Source organism: Notolabrus celidotus, chromosome 2 (genome assembly GCF_009762535.1).
Source record: "Notolabrus celidotus isolate fNotCel1 chromosome 2, fNotCel1.pri, whole genome shotgun sequence".
Lineage (NCBI taxonomy): Eukaryota > Metazoa > Chordata > Actinopteri > Labriformes > Labridae > Notolabrus > Notolabrus celidotus.
The window spans coordinates 7,941,570-7,952,732 of NC_048273.1; the positions used below are offsets into that span (position 1 = coordinate 7,941,570).

An 11,163-nucleotide genomic window follows, 5' to 3' on the forward strand; every position below is an offset into this window, starting at 1 on the left:
AAAAAACAACACACAGTGTGTCTGTCCCGGGCTGGACCTGCAGTCCGGGGTCAGACAGAAACAATAGGAACCATCGCAGATCTGTTTACGACCACAGACAGACAGACGGCAGCTGGCAGACCCGCCCTGGCAAACACGATGCCACATTGAGGCCTACATAAAGGCAGGGGAATGCTTTTGTCCCCCAGAAGGTCCGGGATTCCCCTGTTAACCCTTTCACAGACTGAGACACTATCATTCCCTCCCAGGTGACTAGCCTCCCCTCGGGGCACAGACTCACGTGGACACTCAGGTACTCACAGCTTTGGTTTAGGCTTGGTCGGCAGCGGAGGTCCGTCTTTCCCAGGGGATGGAGACAGCTTGCCTGGGGGTGTAGGAGAGTCTGATGCCAGCAGGGCCGGACTGTGTGGCTTTACTGGGACATCTGTCACTGGGTCAGACTGTGGCAGAGCTGGAGGAAGAGGAGGTGGTGGTGGAGGTGGAGGTGGGGGTGGTGGGGTTGCAGCTTTAGGCAGGCTTGGTGGAGCTGATGGATTTGCAGGCGGCCCATTCTGCATGAACCCTTTCCCTTTATCCTCTGCCTCTGAGCTCATCTGCAGCAGAGGCATGGCAGAAACACTGGGCCAGATCTCCAGCTCCTTGATTTGGAAAGGCTCACTCCCAGGTGGAGGCGGCATCTTGGGTGGCAGCTCCAGGAGGCTGATTTCTGTGGGTGGGGGAGGCGGGGGGAAGCCTGCTGCATCCTCAAACCCTGAGCTATCTCCAGACATCCCATTACTGGATGAGTCCTCAGATGCTAGAAGACACAAACACAAATGGAAAAAGCCGATTGTTTGACTTTAATGTGGATTTTTCTTCCCCTTGCCGCCGCATAGATGCAGATTAGACACACAGGAATGTATCCCAGCTGACGTGATCTAACACAGCAGCTGTGTCCAGTCAGGCTGATGAAATTCTTGTTTATTCAGCTCTTCCATTGCGGTGAGTGCTGTACTGTACACACACACACACACTCACTGTTCTGTCTCTGTGAACACACACAGAAATATTTGTGTCCCTCTGAACTCTGCAGAGAGTTGCTCATTCACTAACACAACTCACTTCTCTCCCTTCATGGATTACACAACATTAAAAGAAAATCACTTTAAAACAGAGAATAAAACTTCCAAACTGTTTGCACAACCATGAAACCTTTAGATGTTGTAAATCAGACTTTAGTGTGATCGATCAATATAAAAAAAGTATTTTTATTTTTATTCTATGTCCTAAATTTGCAAACATGTTCTGCAATCTATGGCATAGACCAGGGGTCACTAACTGGCGGACCGGGGTCCGGGTCTGGACCGACAAGCCATCCCATACGGACCCGAACCTACAGCCAAAACAGAAGTTCTGATTTAAAATCTGACGGCCGTTTCTATTTTAACCGGCGCAGCTTTTTTACCCACTCAGATCTGAAGTGAGTCCTGAATGATTGGGACCCCTTACTGCCACCGGTTTGGGAGTTTAGTTTAACACCTCTGAGACTGTTTATTGATTTAAGTGTACCAACAGTTATTATGACAATTTTTTTTTTATCCTCTGATTTAAATTGAACTCCTTAGTTTTAAAGAGATCTCATGAAAAATAACTTCAAATTTCACTGGAATGTAAACTTCTTTCAGGGATTTGAATTCATTTTTTTGTTATTTATATATCAAGAATTTTGTGTTTCCTTTTTCATAATTTAATTTCCAGCACAAATGGTCAACATATCATATCATCACACATAGTTTTTCAAGACTAGAGTTTGCCAATGGATGTATGGTGATAGAAGTTATAGTACGTGAGAAAATAGTGCTTTAATTGTCTTATATTAAGGGGGGGGGGGGCTGCTGTGAGTTTTGATGATTGAGTGGGTAGGTTGCATGTTTTTTTGTGCGTCTGTGCTGGACCTACCTGCAGTGACGGTGAGGTGAGCTGTGCTGTTCAAGGAGCCGTACGTGTTGGAGGCTGTGCAGCAGAATAAACCTCCATCCTCTGGGAAGGCCTCGGCTATCACAAGGGTGCAGATCTCTTCTAAAGAAACAAAAAAGATCCCACCATGAACACACCTTTGATACGATCCTAACAGCTCAGTTTATACCTGCGGAAACACAGACTACACTTTGATGAACAGCAAACTGCTCAGGTGAGGAATGGAGTGACATGTTGATGCTTGGTTTGTTATGTAATGACATGTAATGATGAGACATTAGACCGATTTTTGACGGACATGTTATATCACGACAGGCATGTCATCTGGAGGAGTGAATCATTATTCAGACTCAGACACACTTAGAGCAGCGGGGAAAGACAAACAGAGAGACAGAGAGACAGACAGACAGACAGACATGTAAACACTGAAGCACAGATGTTCACAGACGTCTGTGTGACTCAGCCTGAAAGCAACACCTGAAATGACCCCTGAGTCACAAAGGTGCGAAATAGTCTGACACAAATGAGCACGTGTGTCATTGTTTATGCCTGATTTTTTCTTTGTGAGTGTGTGTGCGCTTGATTTAACGCGTCATGAGGAGGCTCAGACTTTCCCAGGGACTCCCTTTGGCTCGCACATTAAATAATGAGAGATGTGCCGTAGTCATAAGCGGGTGAAAGGCTGCAGCTGACAATGAAACCATCAACCTGGGTTCTCGCCTCCAGACAAAGGTAATGATGATTACTAATGTGATGTTCTGACTGCGGTGAGGAACATGAAAGCAGATTTGTAACAGCAAAGTATGCATGAGGCAGGAAATGAGGTGACTACCTGACTCAGCTGCAGATCGAGGCTCTGCAGGAAGGAAGAAAGAAAAGCATTTAGAACAATAGCACAAACCAGTAATCCGTTCAGTTACAAGGGATTCCAAGTAAAAGAGTGTCTTACTTTTCTGAAGTATCCGGAAATCAGGAGAGTCCAGGATCTCCTCCCCTTGGCGGTACCATCTGACCTGAAGAGGAGGGCTTCCTCGGACCCTGCACTCCAGAACCACCACCTGGCCCTCGGACGCCAGGGCATCCTGCAACGGCTGCAGAGAGAGAGGAGGGATGAAGAGACAGAGCGGTCATGAGTAAGTCCGTAATGATGAGTAAATGAGAAGATTGAGAGAGCGGTAATGAAAGGGATACGCTTCAAAGTTACAGAATTAGATAAATAACAGATCACTGAAGATGACGCACGCCCATAAAACACTTCTTGAGGAGGCAAAAAGTGGACATGTAAGATGCAAGAGATAGAGGTGAACCGAAGATCGGCCCTCAACCAAGTGTAGTATCATGCTGTAAGGAGTTAAGGACGAAGAACTCACCGTCTCCAAGCTCTCTCTAACATTGAAAGACTTCATTTCATTGCATAGGCTAGAAAAACTGAAGTGTAGGAGCATCGATTCACGTGTTGCCATCTCACTTTTTCACTAAAGCGCCCTCTTAAAGACTCTGGGAACGTGACTTGGAATATCCAAAATTCATATAGAATATCAAAATGTAATGTGTCATCAAGCATCAACAAACATCTGAGTGAGAATAAACATCCATAACTCTGAAAAAACTCTGTTCAAAAACAGCTTGTTTTACAGTTCAGACAGTTTCTAAAGACTGTGTGGGCGTGGCCGCACAGACACAAAGTCTGCATGTTTGAGCCGGCTTACGCTGAATCTGATCCAGAAATCGCCTGTATCCTATACAGCGCCATCGACTCCCTTAACTCCGACCCGACAACCAAACTGAAGCAGACTTGGGAGCAGGAACTTGGCATGTCTATACCTGATGGCCAATGGAAGCAAAGCCTTGCTCTTGTGGAAATGGTACCAACATATTCACATGTTTTCAACTCTCTATAAGTTCCTCTGCTGCTTCATCACTCTGTCTGGTGTCTCCTTTGTCCACGCTGTCACTTCTGTGTAATGTTTATGACTTGGGAGCAGGAACTTGGCATGTCTATACCTGATGGCCAATGGGAAGAAAGCCTTGCTCTTGTCCACACAGCTTAGCCGTGTGCCAGACACGGTGTTTTTGCAGTGTAAGGTTATTTTCAGAGCACACTACACAAATGCACGACTGGCTAAAATCTACCCGGACGCTCACGACGCTTGTAACAGATGCAAGAATTCACCTGCTAATCACTCTCATATGTTCTGGTCCTGCCCGCAACTACAAGGTTTTTGGAGTCAAATTTTTGAGACACTGGGAACAGTATTTGATACAGTACTTCTCCCTGACCCACACACTGTCCTATTTGGAGTCCCACTTTCTGGAGTGCCCATTCTAGGCACCAAATCCACCTTATCCAAAGCCGACAGTTTCTCCCTCTCCATAGACAGTTCAACAGTGTCCCCCTCCCCCCAGGTAAAGAGTCTGGGTGTCATCCTCTATAGCTCACTTTCTTTCAACTCTCACATCAATAGCATAACCCGGTCTGCATATTTCCATCTCCGCAACATCAACCGTCTCCGCCCCTCTCTCACCCCTCACAACACTGCTATCCTGGTCCACAGTCTCGTCACCTCCTGTATCGATTATTGTAATTCACTCCTCTTTGGTGTCCCTCACAAATCCCTCCATAAACTTCAACTGGTCCAAAACTCTGCAGCCCGCATCCTTACCAGAACCCCCTCCTTTCACCATATCACCCCTGTCCTCCAGCAACTCCACTGGCTACCGGTCAAACTCAGAATCAATTTCAAAATCCTCTTTTACACATTCAAGGCCATCCACAACCTCTCCCCCCCGTATCTGTCTGATCTCCTCCACATTGTCACCCCCTCTCGCTCCCTCAGGTCTTCCTCCTCTCTCCACCTCTTTGTGCCCCCTGCCCGTCTCAGCACCATGGGGAGAAGAGCTTTCAGTCGCTCTGCTCCCCAACTCTGGAACTCACTCCCACCAGACATTCGAAACTCTGACTCACTACCCCTCTTCAAATCAAAACTCAAAACCCATCTGTTTCAAACTGCATTCCCTGCTTAATTTCCACTGCTTCATTTTTAACTTGGTGTTACTTTGCTTGTTGTTTTTATTTATTTTATCGTGTTGTTTTATTTATTGTGTTTTAATCTGTCTGTAAAGCGACCTTGAGTGTTTTGAAAGGCACTTCTAAATAAAATGTATTATTATTAATATTATTCTCTCAGCGGGAAAAAAACGGCATGTCTTAGCCTTTAAGACTCTGCTAGCTAGACGCCTCATCCTGTTCAGGTGGAAGCACACGCTCCCTCCTTCCTAGTTGGAAGTTTTTTTTAACAGTTGGCTCAGGGAGATCCTTATTAGTCATATTCAACTTGAGAAGATCCGATTCTCACTTGCGGGATCAAGAAATTCTTTTGACAAGACCTGGAAGCCCTTCACCGAATACTTAGACAGAACAACTGTTCACCAAGGTGAAGCTTAGAGTTTCATTTATGATTGGTTAGATGTTTATTTCATAATAAATGTCCAAGTTAACCCCGCCCACTTTAACCTAGCATCAGAACGTTATTAAAAACTTGACTGAGGGGGCGCTGGTGGCCTAGCGGTCTAAGCGTCCCATGTATAGAGGCTATAGTCCTCATCGCAGAGGTCGCCGGTTCAACTCCCAGCCAGTCGACCATTTCCTGCATGTCTTCCCCCGCTCTCTACTCCCCACATTTCCTGTCTCTCTTCAGCTGTCCTATCCAATAAAGGCGAAAAAAGCCCAAAAATATATCATGAGAAAAAAAAAACTTTACTGAGAACATTTCAAAGATGGATTAAAGTTCAGTTCTAATATTTTGTATATATATAGATATGTAACAGTATGTACATATGACTATAAATATCATAGTTAGAATGTTTTTGTTGATTTTAGTTACCAGAGGCTTTAAAATCATTTAAAGACACCAGCTCCTGAATACCCAAAAGCCCCTTCCCTGATTTTTGTTCAAGCTTTTGGGGGAAAGCATAAAAAAGTCCTGGGAGCGTATTAAATACTGCCCAGCTCTTTTCTGAAAGTTAAAAACACAGAGGTAGTTCAGTAGCAGACTGAGGCATCAGTCTTTTGACAGAGTAGTCAAAGCGGTGTTGTCTCCTCTGCTTGTTAACAGGGTCAGAAATGCATCAGTTGGCGTCCTTCATCACGTGGCTCTCAGTGTCAGTGTGAATGAGTATTCCTCTCTCTCCGTGACACTCTGTTTTTGGCACGGCTGTATTTTGGGAACACAGAGAGAGGAATGTACAGGTCTGACTGTGTTTGTGTGTATTTGTGTTGTGTGGGTGACATCACTTGCGGCGACCGTTCTCTCACTGAGATGATTAAAGCCCACGGCAGCTTTTAAAAAGGAGGCAGAGTGGAGGTGAAGAAAAACAAATGTCTTTCTGTAATGAAGTGGAAAATGATTTAGGGCCTGACTGGCTCAATGAGAGTGAAAGAGACCTGACCCTTGTGGGTTTGGCAGGGCCGTTTGAAGCTCTGCCTCAGCCTGTCTCAGTCGCGCCATCACAAGACCCGCAGCCTGAGGGAGTCAGGGGCTGTTAGGGGAGTGCTGAAGAGTCTGAGCTGGAGAGGGGTGTTCATGAGCGAGAGGAGGAGCTCTCATCAAAGTTTGTGTTTTATCTGACCTCCACTGCTGTAAGCCGCAGCAATGCAAACTGTTATTATGGGCAGAGAGGAACACAGAGTACATCTGTATTAGGATCTGCAGATGTGCCTGTATGTGCTCTGTGCATGATGTACTGTATGTAAGTCTAACATGTATCTGGAGCAGTTTTTCAGTTTACCACAACTACATGTTATGTGTGTTTGTTTGTTTGTTTGTTTGATTGAAGCCATACAATGGTGGTTAACTTTTGCATACTGAAGAGCCTGTTCTCAATCTGGAGTTTTTGGTCCGTGCAGCACTGAGGTGAAGCAGGCAGTGACCCTTGGATTGGCACTCAACATGTTTGTTTATTTTGTAAAAGTTGCAATAAAAAATGTTTTTCCAAGGCAGTGTTAAAGTTGACTGGCTTGCACAAACTCCTGACCTCAACTGCGACAAAGTGCAGCCACAACAAACACAACCTTTGCATGGATTAAATGTAACTAATGGCTATGTCGTGAATTCTGCATCACAATAATAAAAGCAAATGCACCGCAGAGACGAGTTACAACATAACTTAATGTCATTTAAATAGTTGAACATACCTCATTATGTGTCATTCAAATAATACAATGTCACAGAATCATACTGACTAATTGGAAACAGCTGTTTATCCAACATGCGACATGATTTTTCATATCTTTACCTCCTGCCTATGAAGTGCCAAAAACTCAGCCGGGATAAGTCGATGCAAATGATGGTTTCCTTGATTTTGTAAATGAAGCATCTGTAGTAGCCACTGCTTTTCTAGTTCTTTTGTTTGTTTTTGTGAAGTTTGTGAAGCTCAAACCACCTTAAAGATCAATGCTTGAAACTTTGAAGCTACTTTGGAGCTTATCTCTGCAGCCAGGTGACAAAACCTTTTGGAAAACCTCCTCACTTTACAGATTCCGTCAGAGCAACACCTTAATAATTTAGGTTGTGAAATAGATACATGAAAAATGCACCATGCTTATAGTATATTGTGTACGCACACTTACCTTAGTGAACACAGGAGGACCTGACACCTCACCACTATACAGTGACAGTGGGCTCTGCACCTGGAAGACAATAATCACTTTGTCAGTGCAAAAAGAAAGGCGTCTTTGTGTCAGGCTTGGACCAGCTCTTAGTTATGCTGCTATAGGCTTAGACTGCCAGGGGAACTGACACACTGGGATCCCCTTCCCCCTACTAATCATAGACCTTTCTGGAGTCCCTGAGCTCCCTTATCTCGTAGGGTTTCTGCCTGTTAAAGGAAGTTTGTCCTTGCCTCTGTAACTTGCTAAATGCTGCAAAGTGCTCTGCTCATGGGGGATTAAGATGAGCAGACTGAGTCCTGTCTGTAAGATGGGACTGGATCTGATCCTGTCTTGATGTTGGGTCTTTGTTAATAATAGAACATAGAGTATGGTCTAGACCTGCTCTGTTTTGAAAGAGTCTGAGGAGAACATTTGTTGGGATTTGACGCTATATAAATAAAGATTGATTGATTGTGTCAGAACGAGTTTATAGTATGTTTGACTTTGTGTATGAGCTTGATGGATCTCTTGTCCTAGAAGCTGCAGGTTCTTACCCTCTGTGGGGGCTGAGACAGAGACTGGACCAGGGTAGAGCGGTGAGGAAGGACGTGAGTGGTTTTGGGCGATGATGAGCGTATTGTCAGGGACATTGAAGTCGTCTTCTTCTGCACCCTGCACAAGGAAGAAATCAGTGTTCATACAAACACATAAAAAACTTCACCATTTCTAGACTCTGCATTAGTTAGGTTTGGATCAAAGAAAGTTTCCCCAAAGAAACTAAGATGATATCAGAGATCTTTGCTTTGGTGTGTAAACAGAGAGGGATCAGGAAGTCGTGCAGATGGAAGCAGATTTAAACAACAGATAGGGATCAAAACATCCTGAGAGTTGCAAAGCATCTTTAGAGTTACTGCAGGATTGGTTGCAGAATTCTCCTTTTGCATGACTTAAAAAATTAGTTTGAACTATGCAGCTAACTCTAATCTAAAGTTTCTGTTGGGTAACTCACTGCAGAACTAGAAAAAAATCTGTGCACTTTGGTCCGTCGCGAAATTTTTAACTACATTTTCACACGTGTATGGGAAAAAAAGGATCAGGAAATCAGGGAGAGAAAACAGGGAGTGAAAGCAGGAAAAGGGCAAAAAAGCAGAGCAGGAGGTCATAAGTACACGGGACAATCCTGACAGGGTGATTTTTTACCCAATTAACCCTCTGCACCTCTCATTATCTCGAGCACGGCCTGTGTACCGGCTCTTTAAGAGCTTTTTAAGGGTCTAGTTAAGGGCAGCAGGCCTGATTAGATGCTGCAGGGCTCCGTTGACATGTTCAGGGGGTTCAAGGTTCATTGGGTCAAAAGAGGTCATGCTGAAACACACGTACTGAGGCATGTTTCCTGATCGGGACTTTGACGAGGATCCTTCCCCGTCTGAGTCTGATGATGACGCTCCTGCAGGTCAGAAAAACAAAAGCACTGCTGGTCACTTCTATGTGATGTGAGCTTTCCTTTTTAGCAGTAAATAATGTGATATGTACAAAAAGTTAAGTTTAAATGTCTTAAATGTAAAACAACCTTCTCACCTTCAATGTAAACCTCAGCAGAGGTGTTATCTGCTCCGATGCTGTTGGAAGCCACGCAGGTGTACCGTCCTGTGTCGTCTTCAAAGGCCTCGGTGATCACCAGCGTGTGCAGGTCACCATCCCTCCAGATCTGAATGTCAGGAGAGGTGTGCAGCTCTCGGCCTTCGCAGAACCACCTGGTGAAAAAGAGGAGAATCCAAACTCTGGTTACTTTAAAGTCTCTGAAAATCTCAATTATTAAACCAAGGACAGCTACGGCGATGTCTTCTTTTAAAAGCAGACAGGTTCAGGGTCACAGAGTCTGTAAGAATAGCCATGTTAAGCTGAAGGTGTTTCACTCATGTTTGTTTTATGTATTCTTCTGGAGCTCTTAAGTCTTTTGAACCCTCTTTATTATGTTTAACATTATTGTGCACATTCATATATCTTCATATGTTTAGGCTCCACTTGTTTTGATTTTTTCTTTCTATGTTGTATAAAGCTGCACTGAGCTGTAAGTTTCTTTTGCACCATTGCACAACCGTGATTTCTCCTTGCAATCTAATCTAAAGTGTGACGTAAGGAATAAAACTTTAAAACAAGAATTGTTTTTTCTCTTAAATTAACATTTTAAAAACTTCTAACTTCGTCCCGTTTCATTTAGATTAATTTCAGTTTCATGTTTTTTCACAACAACCAGCATGACTTTTTATAAATCCCTCTTATCTTACATGCTTTGGTTATATTGAACGATCACAATCCCTGTCTTTTACTTTTAATTTCTAAGAACTGTGAGTCTTCCATTGTTGCATGATTTGTACAATAAAGATTGACTTTTAAAAGTTGTGGCAGTCAGAGCATCTTTTGTGCACAATGGAGCAAAGCCTTACAGTAAAAGCTTGTTTATTTAAACGGGTATTACAGTTGTTACACCATGTTTCCAGACTCTTATGACAAAGACAACAAAATGCTTCTTTAAGAGTCTCTGAGTTGTTCAAACTTGTGCTAAATACCGATGATTTGGAAACTGAAATATGCTGAGTTATTAAAACTCTATACCTCTGGCTTCAATCCAGGGAGAAAACCTGATGTTGAAACTCTAAACTAACACTTTAATCTACCTTTTATCTAACAATAATAACAATAATGCATTTACTGCTTAAAGATACACTTCTTGGTTTAATGCTGCCTGATTGAGGTCGGAGATGTTCAAGAGCGACTACTTTTCCACTCTCTTGAAGGTAAAATTTGAATCCCATGAAAGAGCTGTGACTTTTTGCAGAACAAAGTCAAGACAGTGCTTTAAAGGTGACATATTATGCTCTTTTTCATCAAAATATATTGGTCTAAGAGGTCCCCAAAACATATCTTTAAAGTTTGTTGCTCAAAAAAACACTTTGAAATCTGATTTTGGTCTGCCTGTAAACCCCTCTTTTTCAGCCCTGCTCAGAACAGGCTGTTTTCTGTGTCTGTGCCTTTAAATGAGAATGAGCTCTCTGACCACGCCCCCTCAGGAAGTGGATGTGGCCTCGGCTGTCCAGCACGTTGATCTAATTTTTACATGTTGGCTGCATAGACACGGCTGCTCACAGACCCGCGCTACTTCAACCCTCTGAATTTGATCCAGAATCTGATCCTGACTGAGAGGCGCCTGCAGCAGGACCTTTCTGAACCATTGGTCACAGATTTAGTGTTTCTTGTTGTTTTATTTGTCAGTATGTCGACGTGTGTCTTGGTACACAGCGACGAACATATAGCTATGTGACTATGCTAACTAGCGCTAGCACTTTTCCATGAAAAATAAAAATCATCCACTAGATCTTCAAATCTGCAGACGTGGGGAGTAAAACCGACCTTTGTGTTTATTAAGACAGCCTACAACTAGCATGCCTCCCTCCTAAGCTCCTTGTTAGCCCACATGTGTGCAGGGAATGAAAAACAGAGGAGGGGTTGAGTTGTATTTTATACAGTCTATGGACTGAACAAGCTCCGAGCTCTGA

The 11,163-nt window shown here is 43.7% G+C and overlaps 1 protein-coding gene across 1 annotated transcript in view; it reads right to left on the reverse strand.

The window, feature by feature from the left end:
- Nucleotides 1–8,266, reverse strand: part of LOC117829859 (palladin-like) — a 47,252-nt gene extending 38,986 nt beyond the window's left edge. The window contains exons 1-6 of the mRNA XM_034707582.1: nucleotides 8,161–8,266; nucleotides 7,586–7,645; nucleotides 2,906–3,047; nucleotides 2,789–2,812; nucleotides 1,939–2,058; nucleotides 301–796 (exon numbers count right to left, since the gene is read on the reverse strand). Coding sequence (XP_034563473.1) covers nucleotides 301–796; nucleotides 1,939–2,058; nucleotides 2,789–2,812; nucleotides 2,906–3,047; nucleotides 7,586–7,645; nucleotides 8,161–8,256 — 938 coding nt within the window. The 5' untranslated portion in view covers nucleotides 8,257–8,266. The remainder of the gene's footprint in view (nucleotides 1–300; nucleotides 797–1,938; nucleotides 2,059–2,788; nucleotides 2,813–2,905; nucleotides 3,048–7,585; nucleotides 7,646–8,160) is intronic.
- Between the last annotated feature and the right edge of the window lie 2,897 nt (nucleotides 8,267–11,163).